At 40.6% G+C, this 17,903-nt stretch overlaps 2 protein-coding genes across 2 annotated transcripts in view; both read right to left on the reverse strand.

Annotated features, from left to right (window-relative positions):
* Nucleotides 1–523: 523 nt before the first annotated feature.
* Nucleotides 524–10,928, reverse strand: LOC103474040 (uncharacterized). Its single transcript, XM_008424760.3, has 7 exons — nucleotides 4,411–10,928; nucleotides 3,855–3,893; nucleotides 2,849–3,137; nucleotides 1,996–2,132; nucleotides 1,638–1,875; nucleotides 1,376–1,551; nucleotides 524–806 (listed from the first exon to the last, which is right to left on the reverse strand). The coding sequence occupies exons 1-7, from the start codon at nucleotides 4,436–4,438 to the stop codon at nucleotides 754–756; spliced, it is 960 nt and encodes a 319-aa protein (XP_008422982.1). The 5' UTR covers nucleotides 4,439–10,928; the 3' UTR covers nucleotides 524–753.
* Nucleotides 10,929–11,033: 105 nt separating this feature from the next.
* The window catches only part of LOC103474049 (cilia- and flagella-associated protein 47), a 35,919-nt gene continuing 29,049 nt past the window's right edge, over nucleotides 11,034–17,903 (reverse strand). Inside the window, exons 63-67 of the mRNA XM_008424770.3 lie at nucleotides 17,334–17,518; nucleotides 16,698–16,863; nucleotides 12,768–12,929; nucleotides 11,751–11,919; nucleotides 11,034–11,276 (exon numbers count right to left, since the gene is read on the reverse strand). Of these exons, the coding sequence (XP_008422992.2) occupies nucleotides 11,085–11,276; nucleotides 11,751–11,919; nucleotides 12,768–12,929; nucleotides 16,698–16,863; nucleotides 17,334–17,518 (874 nt within the window). The 3' untranslated portion in view covers nucleotides 11,034–11,084. The remainder of the gene's footprint in view (nucleotides 11,277–11,750; nucleotides 11,920–12,767; nucleotides 12,930–16,697; nucleotides 16,864–17,333; nucleotides 17,519–17,903) is intronic.

The raw sequence follows: 17,903 nt of genomic DNA on the forward strand, positions 1-17,903 counted from the left end.
TTTCGGTCATGACCCAAAGCTCATGACCGTAGATGAGGGTGGGAACGTAGATCGACCGGTAAATCGAGAGCTTCGCTTTTTGGCTCAGCTCTCTCTTCACCACAACGGACTGGTACAACGCCCGCTTTACGGCAGACGCTGCCCCAATCCGCCTGTCGATCTCCCGCTCCCTTCTTCCCTCATTTGTGAACAAGATCCCCAGATACTTAAACTCCTCCACTTGAGGCAGGACAACCCCCTGACCCAGAGAAGGCACTCTACCCTTTTCTGGCTCAAGACCATGGCCTCGGATTTGGAGGCACTGAGCCACTGACTTGGGAACAAATGGTTCTTAATGTCAGAAAAAGAGAAAGAAAGTCAGTTTGTTTTCATAAAGTGGATGAAAACATCTAGTTTCATCTGTATCAAATATTAACTCATACCAACATTTTGAATTTATACTTTTAGAAGTGCCAGGAAAAAGTTATTGAGGACTTTCACAATTTGAGTTGCCAGTAACAAACTTTTTTACACAAAAAATATGTAGATTGTAGGAATTATTTATTTTAATATCAGACAGAGACAATGTAGTACTTTGTTAGAAGTTTGCAACTCAACAGTTTGAAGTTTGTCTACCACTTCTCACACCTAAAAAGAGCAAAGCACACCAATTTACTGTGTTTTGTGGTATAATTTCAAAACTTCTAAGTCCTGAAAAGACCACACGCTACTGAGCGAAGTGAGTGAAACCAGAGTTTGTCTTCCCGGGAACGTTTACTGTCCGGTGAAACTGTAGAATTCCACACGGCTCCCGTTTTCCTCAAATTCTGTGGACACAGAAGGGTCGAGGGGGAAAAAAATCAGATTTACAGGCTGGTGTGACTCTTCAATCAATCAGGTTTGGCAGAAAGTGCTAATACTTGTCATAAGAAAACGACTTCAGCTCCGTATTTATGACTTGAAGCTAATGATTAATATTCCGTTACTGGTGTGAGATTAATTAAGAGCTGTATGTGTGTGACAGTCGACAGTGAACTGATCAATGAGGTGCACCAGGTTGTGAGAATTCAAGCTTCCACCAGTCTTCCTTTCAATCCTGGATGCTTAAGTCAAAGTCTGAGTCAAAGTCTCAGCAGTGACATAAGTAAATACACAAACTTATGTTCAAATTTTTTCATAGTTTGTTTTTTGTTATGATGATAGCCAGACTTACAGAACTAAGAGACCAATTTATTTTGCTTTGGTTTTGGTAATCCTGTAGATTTGTATGGTTCAAATCTACTTCTATTCTCACCACATGACAGTTTGCATTTTTCACATTTTACCCCCGGAAATCTTAAATCAAATCAAATCAAATAAAATCTTCTTTCTAAATGTGGACTCTTTGTTGGTTTACCTTTCAGGCAGACGAAATAGAGGTGATCTCCACACGGAAAATTTCTCCAGTAGAACGAGTCGTCGGCGTCCACGCCACCGCAGGGACTTGTGACCTGCCAGGTGTGTTGCTCTTTCCAGTAAATGTAGCTCATGGAAGCACCAGACATCCAAAACCACGAGCTCCCCATCAGACGCCTACAGGCAAAACAACCCACACACTAAAACATTTCACTTTTACACTTCTTGAAGCCCTTAGACTGGCTCAGCGTTCTGGAAGATACCTGCGCAGTCCCAGCCACACATGTCTGGAAGAAACGGAGGGGTCGTTTGTCAGGAAGGTTGAGTTTCTCAACACCTCCTCCAACCCTCTCTGCTCCTGCTCGCTGCGAACGCTGAGGAGGTCCCAGTAGTGTTCCCTGCAGTACAACAAGGCGTCTGACCAGCACAGCTTCTTCTGCACAACGGCTACTCTCCGTCCCATCACCACTGCGCTGAAGGACGGCGAGGGAGCAGCCAGTTCTGGGAAAATATGGCTTCCATAAATCCACGTTGGGCCAATGTTCACGGGAAATAGTTCCCTATGTTTGTAGATTTTTTTTTTTTACAGTGGATTCTAAATATAAAACAGCTTTCACTAACCTCCATACACTTCAAGCTCACACATTGTCAGAATGCCGAATGAGGTGCTGATCTTCACGGTCAACATCCGACCCGTCATTCCTGTGCAGTTAAAGGTTTTGGTTCCCCCACTGGGGATGGAGGAAATGACAGCACATCTGAAAAGGAGACATACAGGTTTACATTTTTAATCCAGATCACTGAAAAACAGAGTCGACACTGTAATCTGAGGCAACAGCAGATGTATGAAGATCCTTGAACCTTTTTGAAATTTATAATAATACAGCAACAAACTTTAAAGGGGCAGTTTTATATGTAAATATGACTTGTTAAAAGAAACTTTACATCGTAATTGAATGCATTTGAAATTGGGCCTCTGTCTTTTTAAGAAACTCTGGTTCTCTCTGAAGCTCTGCCTTCAGGAAGTCATCACAACATGGCTTCTCTATGAACCTTTAACAACATTTTTCCAGCATTGCACCGAGAAGTAGCAATACTGGTATAATGAGCTCAGCTGATGCACAGTTTTACAAGACGTTTGCTAATTAACTAAAAGCTCAGAGGAGGAGCTGTGCCTCAAAGGTGGAGCTAGGTCCACCCAGGCGTTTTGCACAGCTGAACGGTTGCCATGGGAGATTAAATAATTTCTCCAATATCTTATCAAAAACACTCCAGGTGTGTTTTTGATGAGGGAATAACATTATAGGATTATGTAAAGGTCAAAACAGATGACTCTACATAACACTGCCCCTTTAAGATGTTTTGATATGTGCACATTTAAAATCTTCGTACTCCTGCTGATTAAAACAGCATCTAAAAGCAGGATTTTAACAATAACAGAAGAAAGGTGAAACACTTCCTCCTCCGAGTTTACCTGGGGTTGCTGTTGCCATTGTTCTCTAGGAAATTCCCAATGAGGATCTCGGCATTATTTATCCTCTCGCTCGCCACGTTCCTGTTGGTGATGCTGACGGTCGTGACCCGGTACACGACTGGCAACAACAGACTCCACCACGGGTTCGGTCCCCCCACTGTATGAGTGCAGGATTCGTGACTGTACTCTGGGTCTCTGTTTCCATCGACTGCCCTTGAGGCAACACCAAGGAAAGCAGTGGATGACTGAGATGCTATTCCCTCTGGTGCCACGTTCTCCAGGGATTCAGCTGGGTAGACAAGAGCAGGACAAGCCTTAAAATTAGCTTGACGGCTATAGAAAATCCATTTGTAGCTTTAGTCTTTCATGTGTAGTATAAGCACTTATGTTGTAATATTGACGGGCAAAATATGAGATTTTGGTGCTTATCTGATACCAAATATATACAGGGTCAGTTTTACCAATACTGATACTTTTAAAATTTAAGCTTGATATATCAAACTTCTGACATTCAGGTGTATTTGCCGATTCTTCCATCAAATTATATTGCTAAAACCTTAGAAATTCAAAACAAAATCTTTCTTAAGGCAGAGTTGAACAACTGCAGTTTTTAAATTGTAATTGTAAAATCAAGAGGAAATAAAGCATCGATCCCACAATCACTGTGACCTGGTGTTGATATTATTGATATTTTGTATCGATCTGCCCGGCTCTATAGTAATATTTTGCCACTTCTGTACCACAGGCAGAATTACAGGCAACGCTTGAGCAAACGCTCATTTTTAGTTGGTCAATGGTAAATCATCTGTTTATTTGGCTCCCTGGCTAACATTACTTTCTATTTGCACACTCCTCTCTTGTAGATGTTGTCAAATTGTGACAACACCCTAATTTGCCTGGTTCTGTACCTGCCAGTGACAACATGGTTTTACATTAATGCATCGAGTCTTGAAGGCAATGCCTGCACAAAGGAAACAGAACAGTGAGAGCATCGACTGGATCTTACCTGTAAAATCAGCCAGGATCCACATTAGGAAGGAAACGCCTTGAAAAGGAAAATTTTAACATGAAATTAAAGCTTCATTCATTGTTTTCTTTTTTTAATACACATTTTTATCAAGTTTCACTCGATAAAGCTTCAGAAACAGAAACATTTCAGTTACTTTACATTTAAAATTGGGCAGCTTTTAATGTCATTAGCACTTTTTAAACGCAAACATCGATCCATGTCAATAAATTAGTTATACATACAAATCTGACAAATGAGCTGCAAGGACCTGGATGAATGAACAAATGGCTAATCTGAAATTATACAGGTACTAAACCAGAGTGATTAACAACGTGTGTCTGCTTTAAAGGGTCCAGTGAAGCCTTTGCAATTCTTTACACATCCTCACTTTAGTCACTGCAATTACATAAATGAGCCGGGTTTGTTTAAAATAGGATGGCATTGCCATGCTATTTGACAACCGAGACGATTAACAGTTTTTAAATCAAACTTGTGGAAATAAAGTCCATAAAATATAACTCGACGTAGCTGATTATTTATAAATTCTACTCACAGCAAGCAGCTTTGCGGGCAGCTGCCATCGTGGCTCCAGGTCTCCAACCACTGGGATGGCCTTACCTCAACTCCTGATTAAATGTTTTATCACCGCACGATGATTGTTGTTAGTCTTGTAAATCACTTGTAAATCGCTCCCTCCGTATCTCGTCTGCTGGGAACTGCTTTCCAAATCAAATTGCTCTCTACGGCAGGAGCAACACGTTTCAGTGAAAAAAGCATCGGGGTCGTGAGAAACGAGGAACCAGATTCCATCTCGGTGTCGGAAGAGTCAGATGACGACGATTGGCACTTGTGACATGTGGACCGACTTGGACTGATCAGAAAAAAGTTGGGACGCCATAATTCACGAACATATTTCAATTCACAACAAAGAATCTCAATGAGATCGAGACCTAAGCGTTTGACTCGTTTAGAGCAGACTCATAAGCTGATACAATCTTCAAAGTCACTGTCACAAAACCTTGATCACAGTCCTGTAAAAAAAATGTCATTAAATATCTCTTTGCAAGTTGCAACTCGTCTTCTCTTTTATAGCAATTGGATATGAGCTTCTGGCGCAACTCTCAAGCTGTCTTCCAGGCAGAATTACATTTAAAGTGGTTGGCTTCTAGTCAAATACTTGGCTTTTAAACAGTCTGCAATTGTAAAAGGTGTCAGTTTTAAGAAAGGGGCTTTTACTTTGCTTTTATTTGCGTAAAAATCAATGTGCAACTCACTGTGGACAGTTACGCTTGTGTTTCAACAGTTTATGACAAGAAATGCTTTGGTTGCTCTTGTGTTGTTCCTGAACACTGAAGCTAATTTCCTTTGATCACAAAGTCACAGTTTGAGTACAGATAGTTGAAATTTGGACACAAATGGGTTTTCCAGTAGAGCAATGATGCCAAACGTAAATCAGTGGAGGTCGATTCTATGCTCTAAAAACCCAAACATCAACCCAGCAGAAAACATATGGACTATAGTGAGAAGAAACTACTTGATTTAAATTCTATCTGCCGATCCTACCGTCTCATCACTCTGTGCAACAATCTAAACACAACGCGAATTGCAGCATCTAGTGTTTCTGGCATTTTCAAATAAAGATTGTTCAGAAGAAAGAAAAAAAGAAATAAATGCCTATTGAGATGAAACATGTTGTATTTGTCGCTGCAGGTGCAGATTAATAAATAGGAATGTTTTGTATTTGCATATTTCCCTGCAGTGCGATGCATACTGAGGGTTTTTTTTTTCTTTCTTTTTTTGTTTGGTAGACTGCCTGTTTTGTGGAAACTCATCGCCTAAACGCCTTATTAAAGCCACCCAGGCACTGTGCGAGTAGCCCGTAAAGCAGCAGCTCTGTTTTCATTATGACTGATGTCTTAACACGGCCTGGACTATCTTGATGGGAGCTCAGTTTCTTCCAGCCAAAATGCTGCCCTTCAGCAAGGATGCTCGTCTCACATCAAGGTCGGAAATGCACCACCCCTCCACTCCCGCTCCCTCCCTCTTACAAAGTTTTCCATTTTCTTTCCTCCTGCATGTGTAATGATGGCTTTTTATTACACCGGTTCATTAGCATATTTCATATCCTGCTGCTGAGCTTTTTCCAGCTCTCTATCTGTCTTCGTCGATGAGACGCAGGTGCTGGCTGAGGATAGCTTTATGAGAAATGAGAACAAATCGCACGGCGAGGTAAACAGGCCAGCAGCACCTGATAATCAGTCACCGGGAGGCAGACGTTTAGGGGAACTTTTGCCTCTGGACGGGTCCGGGAAGGAGCTTTGAAGACGGATACCGGCTGCGTTTCCGTTAACGAATGTGCTCAAAATCTTTGTCGATAATCCGCCAATGTTGAAGAAAAAAAAAAGAGAACATTTCTGAGGTATGGATTCAACACGTTCGAATGACACGCAACTTTTAATGAAGCCATCATCCTCCAACCACCTCATCCCAACGCAAAAGCTTTTTATTTGAAAAACGTGAATCGGTGTGTTTCCCTTGAGCAGATTTATCTTCGTAATGTCAATTTATGCAACGGTTTGGTTAATGGAAACGCAGCTGCAGTGACCGACACAGAATCAGATCTGGAATCAGATCAGTGGGCTCGGGTTCTCTTGAAAGGACAAGCCGCTTATGAAAAAGTTACAGCAAAGTCCAAAAAAGTCTCATTTAAAGTCTTGTGTTGACAACTTATAAAGCGCGACGCTGCAATTGGCCAATTGTTCGGTTATTAGCCGTTAAAACATTTGAACGAACCGCAAGCTTTTCAGATTAATAATTTTTCTTCCATTTCCACAACTCTGTGCTACCTTACATTTGTCTACCACCTAAAGTCCCGACAAAATACATTAAAGTTTGTTACTGCTGCATGACAAAATGAGGGTGCGGAAAAGCTCGCGGGGCTTTCCGTAACAATTTCAAAAGGATGCTACAACTAAAATAGTCAGAGCGCAAAATGGCGCTGCAGAAATTTCAACAAAACCTGCCGAGAGCCCACCACTTCCAGCACCCTTCGAACACAAAACAACTTTCTGCTTTAAATGCTCCCGATGAATGCAGAACTCCAACTCCGACAGGCGGCGGCGGCGGCGGCGGCGCCCAACGCCTCGCGCACAAAGATTCATCATGTCACGGCTGAGGTTTTAGGCAGCAAATGGAGGTAAGGAGATGAAAGCGGCTTCTTCTTCCTCCCCCTTCACTTCTGTCATGTTCACCAGAGGGAGATTTGATAGGTGCAAGCTCACACACACACACACACACACACACACACACACACACACACACACACACACACACACACACACACACACACACACACAAATACACTCCGTCACGCCCAGAGACAGAACAGACACATGAAATGTTCAGAGAAGTGCAGCAGTAATAATTAGATTTCACTTCAAAGAAGCTGGCTGTGGATTTGCTGGGACAACAGAGCTGACGTGCGATTGGCTGCTGAGGCGCAGGTGACGGGCGGACAGCTGCGGGACACCTGGTCATCTATCTGGTGTTGGGACACCGCAGGGCTTGTTTTGCATCACTATGCATCTCTGCATACGCTTGAGGGCGTTTGACTGAGTTCAATGAAAAATGTTCCTCTGGTTCGGCGGTTCTCTTTGACGACAAGAACCAATTAGGGAAAGGTGGGAAGAAGTATTTTGTCCCACGCAGATTGACTCGGTTTTTGCCTATTTTTCCAAGTTTTGTAACTTTAAACGCCATTAAACACTTCTTCAGTGAGTAGTGTTGAGAGCAGTTGTTACATTACGACCAAACTTTGTGAATACGAGGTTTTTAAGAACGACTTTTTAAAAACAAGTTTCATTAAAGCCGACAATCGTATTTTAATCAGCCAGAAGTTAAGAAGGCTGAACTGAACAGATGCTAAATTTAAACACTGATCAGTGTTAAACATTGTACTGCTTTCTAATTCAAAGTAGTGATTACATAACTTAAAAAACCACTCAAGCCTGTGCAGTATATGTTGTTTGGTATAATTACATACATTAATAGGTGACAATGATCAACACATGGATACCTCTTCTTTGTTCTGACAGGGAGTCAAACAAATGGCTGTGTGTTTTTAGCAAGAAAGAAGCCCCTTCTCTCCCCCCCCTTTAATTACCGCCACGCTAATTGAATCCCTGTGTGAGTGATGTATGGGGATAGGACTCCCTGTGACAAAATGAAAATGAAATAGTATTAAGCAGCCAAGTAGATAATCCATTTAGAAACGTCTGAGAAGCGAGAAGGATTACTTGAAAACGGCCTCGTACGGTTTTTACTGTCAGAGGACATTGAAGTCGTTTGAAACGCGGAATTATTTCATTCTCAGATGAGAATCTGGAATCTCTCACAAAGTAATAAAACATGTCCTAGGAAGACAGACTATTGGAGTTGTGTTTATTTTATGTCATGTTCAGGAGGTTTACTGGATGTAATTTTCAGAACTGGTGTGAAGCAGGATTTCACCATGTGGGAGGGGGGAACGTTTAAAACATTCGAGTCCCTACAGGCTACAGGATAGTCTCAAAGACAGACTATCTGCTAGATAGTCTCAAGGTCACTTTGTATATAAATTTTTGCCAAGCTACAACAGTTGAATACAGACAGACTAATACTTTTTAAAAAACTCATGGGAGACTGGGCTGACACCAAAAAACAATGAAGTATGGGAGGAAATTTTACTCTTCAAAAATATCCGTCTGTAACGGATTCAGAGAGATGAAATATGATACCTAACAAAATGTCTTTCCAAATTCAATATTATGCTTACTGGTACCTGTTTTTTGCTTACGTTAGACCGGAAAATGTGTTATAACCAAATGAGTGAGAGATGAGCCTCCTTCAATGAATCCTTGATAACAAACTGGACTTTAGGTGTATTCTGTGGTGTGTGGTAGATCGAAAAAAAAAAAAAAAGAAATATATTTTTGACAACAAAAAAAGTCAGAAATTTTGCAATAAATCTCAGAAATGTTGTTTTTTTCCCCGCCAAAAAAATTCCTTATACTTTTTTTTGGAGTGGAAATATACTCCTCCTGTTTTTCCCCTCTACCTACAATGGCCCTAGCAGGCTGTTGTAACATTCTGGATTTGCTACAGATCTTAAATCATTTGTTCATGCCCTGCACTAGATTGCTATAAAGTTCAAAATGTAAAAAAAAAAAAAAAAAAAAAAAAGTAAACCTGCCAGATAACATCACAGGTTATGAAGATGTAGTAGGTTGTAGTCAGGGCTGGACTGTCCCTTTGGAACGTCTATTCTATCAGTCCAGGACTAATGCAGACTGTATATTGGGGAGTCGGTGCTCGGCAGCTCGTCGTGATTACGAACTGGACTTCTAACATGACCTCTTGTTGCAGCAGGGAACACAGCAGACCCCAATTACAAACTGGCTTGACTCATCTGTTGCTGGGGCAACACAGCAGCAGAGGGCGACGAATGGGGGGAGCCCATTTCAGCAGGTCATCTGGGGATGAGAATCAACAAGGGCTCAAACCTGCAGCGATGCACTGACACAAGCAGATGCTCTGGTTCCTATAGCCACACACACACACACACACGCACACACACACGGAGCAAAACCCCTGATTCCTCACACAGATGGTATGCAAAATACATGCACAGCGAGTCCTGCTTTCAACATCCATCCAATCTGCTGCTTTTAGTGCTCGCTTTATCTGCTGCCCTCATCTATTCTCCCTCGCCGTCACCTGTTACTCAACCATATCCCTGCTCTCTCTTCCCCCCGTCTCTCCGTCAGCTGTCGTGCACCTCTCTCTCTCTCTACCTCCCCTTCATTTTTAACCCGGCCGACTGCAGATGGTGCTTAATGGAGGCATAGCTGAGCGTAACTGCCTTGTGAATAATTTCGAAGGCACAAGGTGAATCACAGGACAGCTCAGTATGCGGACACACAAAGAGGGTTTGTGTAGCTAATTGGATTTTTTAAAATGTATTTTTTTATTCAAACTCAGTTTGTTTTCTTTTATTTGAAAGCTGAATTACATTGTCGTCTACTAAAAATGACATTTTCAACATGGCGGATGTTTGTTTTTTTAGGAGTCGTCAGGCACGTTTTGAGTAAAACTGCTGGGCATTTTTGTTTTGAAAGACAACATGATGCCTGTGGTGTAGAGGAACCATCGTATGTTGTACCTAGCCTAATTCCTTCTTCTTGAAAAGCAGATTTTTATTTGCAAACTTCACCTAATTTGATATAAGTGACAAAACTATTCTCACTCCTTGGACATTTTTACTTTTTGTTACGTCAGAGCACTAATTTCAATGTGTGTTCCTAGTATTTTATATGATATCTGTAGACAAGATAATAAGTTTTACGGTTTTAAATTTTGTGTTTTTTTTTACCCTAAACATATTCATGTGTAGTGGATTAAATAAGTGGTCACTTCTTCCTACTCCTGGCTTCTTTTTTCTCTTTTTGCAGGTGTAGTGGCAGATGACTTGTGTTCTTTCTATGCTGTTTTTTCTCTTTCTTCTTCTACTCCTGTCTCCTTCTTCCCTTTAAACCTTTTCCCCTCCACCCCCACACACTAACCCAAAGCAACTTCTAGTAAAGCTTAACATAATTCTCAAATTTTAATTTCACAAAAAAAACAATTTAATGTGTGCCACTTCGCTGGATAGAAAACGTAAAAAAAAAAAAATTAAATAAATAAAATCATTTCATTTAAGTCTATACATGAATCTAGATAGAAACAGTAATTCAGCAGTCACATTCGACGTGCTGGATGTGTGGAAGTTCATGACACTGCAGTGTGAACACTTTTTAAGAATGTGCCATTCCTATCCCAAGATTCATAATGATGGAGATCTTTTCCCTTGCACTAGTTGAAAGAAATGCTTAAATCAAAAAAAAAACAAAAGGGATTAGGGTAACATTACTTTGGGCGGATTGAGCTTCAATTTCCTTCCCACAAGGTAGACTAAATACATTTTGGCATCAGGAGAGAAATAGCTAATTAGCGCTGCTGATGGGAACCATCATGCAGCTAATGAGCCGAGAGAAGGCGAGAAAACTTTCTTTCTTTGTGGCTTAAGAGACGATGTGACGAATGTGCATGTGTGAAAAAACATTCGGCCAGCTTCTGAAAAATATTCAAACAAAATCTGTATTTAAAATAAAGAAAGGGTGGGATTTTTATTAATTTGGGGTTTTTTTATAATTATTTTTTGACTTTGACAGGGGATGAGTTAGCCAGAAAGGGAATGCGAAGGTTCTGGACCACAAAGTTACGCCGGCGTCGTCTGGGGGGAAGAGGAGCCGGGAAGCTGCTCTTGGGGGATGATTCACGGAGGAGCTGGGGGTCCTGCAGGGTTTTCCCTCTCACATCATAAAGCCACTGCATGTCTACTGTCTGCAATGAAAGAGTTTAGAAGCCAACAGTTGAGACTACAGGAGAACTACAGAACGGCAGTCGAGGACGGGTGTAAAAACGATATAAGCGGCATGACATTCGTTTTCTAGCGATAACCAGAGATGTTTTGCTCGGGGGGAAGAAATGCTTTATTTCTGCGATCAAAAGACTCTGGGAGCAACGATCTGTTTGTTTTATTGAAATTACTAAAACTGAAAATTGTCAGAGTTTTACTATCAGGCAACTTCTCTGGAAACCTCAAGGTTATTTAAGCAGAAGATTATGAAATATAAGATATTCCGATCATATAAATGCTTTCAAACCGTTAAAAGAAATAAAAAATTATATATATATATATAAAAAGACTCTAATTGAATGGACAGAAACCTACAGTGTTGCTAAAAGTAAACAGTGTTGCTAAAAGTAAACAATCTTGCGAACGCCTCATCAGCGCTCCCACAGGAAGTGATGTACCTGGATGGCCAGCCTCGCTCTGTGTCTCTTGCAGCTTGCAGTGGGGGTGAAGAACACAGAGATGAGCGCTCCAGCTGTGCCAGCAGGAGGCAACATCCCGGAGGCTGGAGCCACGGTGAACTCGCTGCTGCTGCCTGGCAGGAACGTCGCTTTGAATGACGCCGAACTCCTGTAACCGACGCTGAATTGGTTACCCCACAACAATTGGACAACAACATGCAAGAACGGCTGCAAACATGTATGGAAACTGATGAAATACAAATATGAGGTCGCTTGAATGCGAATAAAACCAAATATTGGCTTTGAGATAATTACCACATTTATTTTCAATGTCTGCGCACTTGTGATTTCTTAATTTTTTGCCCTATTATTACAAATTGTGCATATTTATAAATGGTGACTCTTCCTATATAAATGCTGTTGGTGTGAGGAAGAGCAGTTCAACCAAAATGTTACATATAAATTAGACTTTGCTTGATGCGAGGAACTGCTTTGATGGTTTCAACACAATACCAAGTACAATAGAAAATGAATATAATTTTAATGAAATGAAAGAAATATCTAGAAAATCTAAAAATAAATGAAGAGGGAAAAAAATCTCATTTAGATGTAGAAATGGTTCTGTCTTTATATACAGATTAAATAAAAAAACATTCTGGGTCACTGTTAGTTCAGAAAACAGACAGGTTTAAAATCCAGAACCAAAGGATTACACAGAAAAATAGGAACGTGTGTAATATGGTAAAATAAAAATGAAATCAACTGAATAAAATATAATAAGAACACAAACAAGACTAAATATAAACAAAACAAAAAAACTTAAAAAACAGGAAAAAAATACATTAGAAAAAAAAATTCACATGGAAAAAAATATAAACATGAAATTACAAAAATGTAAAAAACGTGTTTTAATAAAGCATTTAAAATAGAAGTAGCAGACGTTTTAGCTCAAGAATAGAACAAAAATGCCAAACTTTCCGGTACGAGTAGAACTTTTATGAAATCATGTGTACACACCTGGTGGTGCTGGTCAGGCGGAAACCCACGGCGGACGTCCTCCCTATCTCTGTTGGTTCTACATGAATAACGTCGTCGACCTGAGGCTTCATAGCAATGAGAATCAAGGGAAACTCCCAGATCTTTCCGGACGAAGACTGAACTGCTAGGACGCTTGAGAACCTTTGAATGAGAAGAGTATTCACACTAGGGGTGTAGTGATACAATAATTTCATGATACGATACGATATACGATATTCTGGTCATGATATGATATGTATCACAATATTTGTTGAACGGTTCAATACGCTCCAATCCGATACGCTTCAGTGCATTTTTACAATTTTCTGAAAGATTTTAGAAGGACAGAGTGATTTTAGTGACATTTTGTGTTCCATAGACTTGAATTTAGTTAACTGAAAACTGATTAAAAGCACCAATTACACAATACCTGACTATGATTGGACAGTCTAACAGTCTGCAGCTGGACAAAATGAATCAAAGATGCAGTGAGAGAATTAGTTTCTGTCATTTAATTCATGTGGATTTGACTTAAAACTCAAAAGTTTAAACGGTAATCCAGGAGCAGAGTGGGGAGATTATCAGCCTCTGTAGACTCTCAATATGCAAATGATTGATTGCACTTATGTTTTTTCTTTTGGGCACTGTGGCTGCATTTTGGAGTAAAAATGCAGCCACAAATGCAGTCTTTTAGACTATGGGGAAAAAGGCTTTTCCACCTTGGTTCCCGGAGTTAGCCGTGGCTGTAAGCTACTTTCTTCCAACTGCTAAAGTTGTGGCTCCGCCTCACCCCGTAGTGATCGACTCCCTGCAGCTACGCAGCGCCGCTATTTCCCTGCTTGGATCTCTGAGTAGCTGCCTCTCAGACTGCCAGGATCTCATCGTTCTCTCGGTCTCTGATACTCTTTGTTGCTAATAAGAATGATCGATCAGCCATTGTTATCATTGAAATCCTCACTGCGCCGCGGTGAGGATTTCCGGCTGGGGGTTTTTCGTCTTCGTCTCCCTGCTCAAAACACAGCGCCGCTGCGCGCCCGCTTCGGATGTTATCAACCCATGTTCATTATTCAGGTAATCCTTTGCATACAGAACAGAAACCGCTAAGCTAAAAACTAATTATGAAGTGAATGCTACCAGTCGAAATTTGCATTAATTTCGCGATCTCACTGTTTTGCAGCTGCTCCGTTCTCGCCGCTGCTCCTTTCCGCTTCTCCGTTCCGCTTCTCTTTCACGGTTACTTGCGCAACTTTACTTCGTTTCTCAGCAACAAAATACAGCCCATCGTTATTTATTGAAGATTTTACATTTACAAAAACACAGGAATCTAATGTTTCGTTTCGTTTTGTACGTTTGGAAGCTCATTCCCTCTCACATAACAGGAAAAGCCGGGGAATGGCGGCGCTTTTGACATTTCTCTGACAATTGGAAAAATATGTTTTACTAATTTTAGCATAACTCCGGTTATACTTGGCCTATTAACACAATTTAAAAACTGGTGTGTAGTTTATAATGTGCACTTTGAGCTCAAGATAAAAGTGAGACTGAGGGAGGCGGAGCCTTGGTGCTACGCCGCAACAAACTAGGTTAAAAAGAGCTATAAGCCTATGGACCCCTATGGTTTAACGGATCGATACTCGCGAATGAAAAATCGATACTTTCCTAGGGTGGAAAATATCGATATATATCGCCGAATCGATTTATTAATACAGCCCTAATTCACACTGCTAACTTCACTCAGGTGTAAGAACAAAGCAACATTTCTGTTTACACTTTTATTGTTCTACTGTCTATTGAAGGTTGAAACCTGAAAGCAGAACACTGAACCATTTAGGTATTTTTTTATACATATATATTTTTTTCAATAATAAAAGATTCTGATTCTGTAGAAACTCTAATTTAACTCCAGACATCTTCAAATGTCTAGACGTGTGTCGTCTGAGTGATAACATAGAAAGCTGCTCATATGTTCAATATTAGATTCTTCTGTTTAATGCTGCTTGTGATAAGAAAGACATTAGTTTGCTGCAAAAACGGAATCCAAATTGTTTAGGTTTTCTGACACAGAAATGAGCATGTCTTAATTTTTATAGTGTTTTTTTTTTTTTCCTCTCTCGCTGTAATCGATCTTCTAGGATTTCTATCTATTCGGACAAGCACAATCCTCTAAGCTGGTCGTTACTATTCCGGCTCCGAGCTTCTGATACCTCCCTTATCTCCACTTACGGCCCAGATCTAACATGTAGATAGAAAATGGAAGAGCCTATTAGCGGCACCATTCCCCCTCCCGTCATTTCCTGATGGCGAAGTCATTAGCTCTCGGAGGTATTGATTCTACCGGCGCACGCCTCATTAATGGACTCTGCAGATACTCTACAGAAGACTAAAGCTGATAAATGAATCCTTTATTTACTCAGCAGGGCGTCTCACGCTACGAAAAGTAAAGGCTGAGATTACGAGTTTCTACATTATTCGGAGTCGCAATCCTCCCGGCGACTTTTTTTTTTTTAAACCATCAATCATTCGTAACATTCTGACCACCGACAGGTGAGGTAATAATAAAAAAAAACATTGATTGGTTTGTCAGAATATTAAACTCGTATCACATTTTTTTAAATATGTGAGACATTATTAACGAATGTCTTTTCTCATTAGCCGACATCATTTATAAACATCAGTAAATGCTCGATTCTTGCCCCTGGAGGTGTAACCTAAAGGGATGAAGTGTTGTTTAACCACAGGCAGCCATTTTAATGAGTCGGCCTTCCCCCTTTAGTTCAAAGTGAACACAGCAAAGTTTCCTGCGACAAACATTAAAACTCAGCATATACAGACAGTTAAAAAATGAACACGGTAACCACACCCAGTCGAGAGGAAGAGACCGAACGGTGGAAGAAGAGGCACAAAGGGAGGAGAAGCCAAGATTAATGAATGCAGATTTTGCCTACAGTGTTGGAGATAAACCGTTATTTGTACACCGCTGGAGGGAGGGAGAGAGGAAGAGGTGGTTCAGTTTTTTCTGAACCACCTCTTCTTTTTTTCTTTTTTTTTAACTCAAGAGCCGTATTGTTGCTTCATCACAGAGAGGGGTGAGTAGTCTTCTCACCACATAGGCTACATTTGAGGTTTTTGATTGTTTTTTTTCTTATCCTCATGTCCATTTAGTTGTAGGGTTGTCACGAGAGCAAAATTTCAATCTCCAAAGTGTGGTCCGAGGGCAATCTGCAATTTGAGAACTTTACAAATTTGATCTGTCCACCACAAGTGGATGACGTAAACTCAGACTTTTTGTAAAATTCTTACCAATTTCTTTTTTCCCTTGAAAATGTTAGAGCAAAACAACAAGTAGGAGAGAATTCAACACCCCACCCTTCTTTGAAAATATGTGATTTCAAAGTGCCACCATTTCAAGACCGTCACAACAGAAATGTTGAAAAGAACATTTCTGAAAGTAGTAGCCCCAAGAATGAACGTAGCATCGTACGGATTGGCAACAAACGCCAGCGGCAAAGACGACAGTAGTAAATTTACACTTACCCATGACTGACACAAAAAACTAGCTTGCTAGGGAAGGTATGTTAGCAGCGAGTTAGCAGTAGCCTCAATAGCTTCGAGACACAGAACATAATGTACATGTCTGCGACTGACAGAAAAATCCCAAGAGAAAACTACATAGCTTAGCTTTTGCAAGCACAAAATTTAAGACCTGTGATTAGCATATTTAAGGCCAACTTGCATTGTTTTCTAAAAATTTAAGACATTTTCAGATTTTAACTTTAGATGCATGAGTTTATGACATTTAAAGACTTTTTAAGGATCTTCCTGTTGATGCCAGCTGTCCCTGTCCCCTGGTGACGAAAACCAACAGCCACAGCATAATGCTGCCGGCACATTTCTCTTTGTTTTGATTCCACGTGTTTAGCATTCGGCTACCTGCGTGTCCTGCGTGGAGTGTAGATCAGATGGAGGGTGAGCATGACGATGCCGCTATCAGGATCTCTCCTTGCCTCCTTGATGGAAATGGAGAGACATTTGCAGAGACTCGATGGCGCAGTTTCAGAGGCTGAATGCACCTTGCACAGAAAGTCCTCCATGAGACCTGTGAGCAGGAAGCAGCAAGGCGAATTAGCGGAGAACGAACGGCAGAGTATATAATTCTCAAAGAATTACGGGGTTCGAGCCAAAAATGCAACCCCATCAATTCAGTTTAATCAAGTCGTGGATGGACGGATTTCTGAGACAATGTCACAGGGAAAAGATCTGGAAATGTGAATACGTTTCTATACTTTATATTCAGTTTTCATCCTCATTCTGATCAGGAAAACATTTAAATACACTTGAAATGGTAGAACAGAACTAATCAGGTTGTAAAATATATGCAATCCATTCACATACAAGTCATTGTACTTCACTTCACTTCATTTGATTTAAATACAATATCATACTCCATTACCGCTGTTCTGGCTTTCATATTAAGCCTTCGTTTTAATGCTGCACACTGTGAAGACATCTGCAACGTATGAAAAACGTCATCATTATGTTCTTCAAAAACTAATTATGTGAACTCACCCTGCTGCCCCCTCTGCTCCCGGTTCCCTGGCACATACCCGGTGAGCTGCACATCCACTGTGCTTTCAAGCTGGCCCCCCACTTCACACTGGAGAACAGCCAGAGGGGAGCTCTCGATTGGAGCCTCCACCGGGATGCCGCGCAGGGGGTAAATCCAAGATATGTCCAAGAGCTCTTCACTCGATCTGAGAGATTTATTAACAGGTTTTATTTAATGCTGCTGTATTCAGGATTTGCAAAATACTTTCTAAAAGTGGTCAAAATTATTTAAAGAAACTTTTGCAATTATTTATTTTGCTTTGTAAGGTTATTTATTCTCAAATAAATTCTTGGGTTATGTAAACTTTTGAATTCGAGGAAAGTAACAAAAAACAAAACTCTAAAAGCTGTGTTTTCTTTAAATTACAACAAGCAAACTTCACTGTCTGTTATCGGGAGTTTATGTGCAGAAAATCCCCCAGTCCTTCCACTTCACCATAAATCACGACTTTGTTTGGTCCAATAAAACCCCATTAAAATCCCAGAGACATGAACACATTCTATAACTATTAGTGTATTGGATAGTGAGAC

This window comes from Poecilia reticulata, chromosome 2 (assembly GCF_904066995.2).
Source record: "Poecilia reticulata chromosome 2, P_reticulata-male-v2, whole genome shotgun sequence".
Lineage (NCBI taxonomy): Eukaryota > Metazoa > Chordata > Actinopteri > Cyprinodontiformes > Poeciliidae > Poecilia > Poecilia reticulata.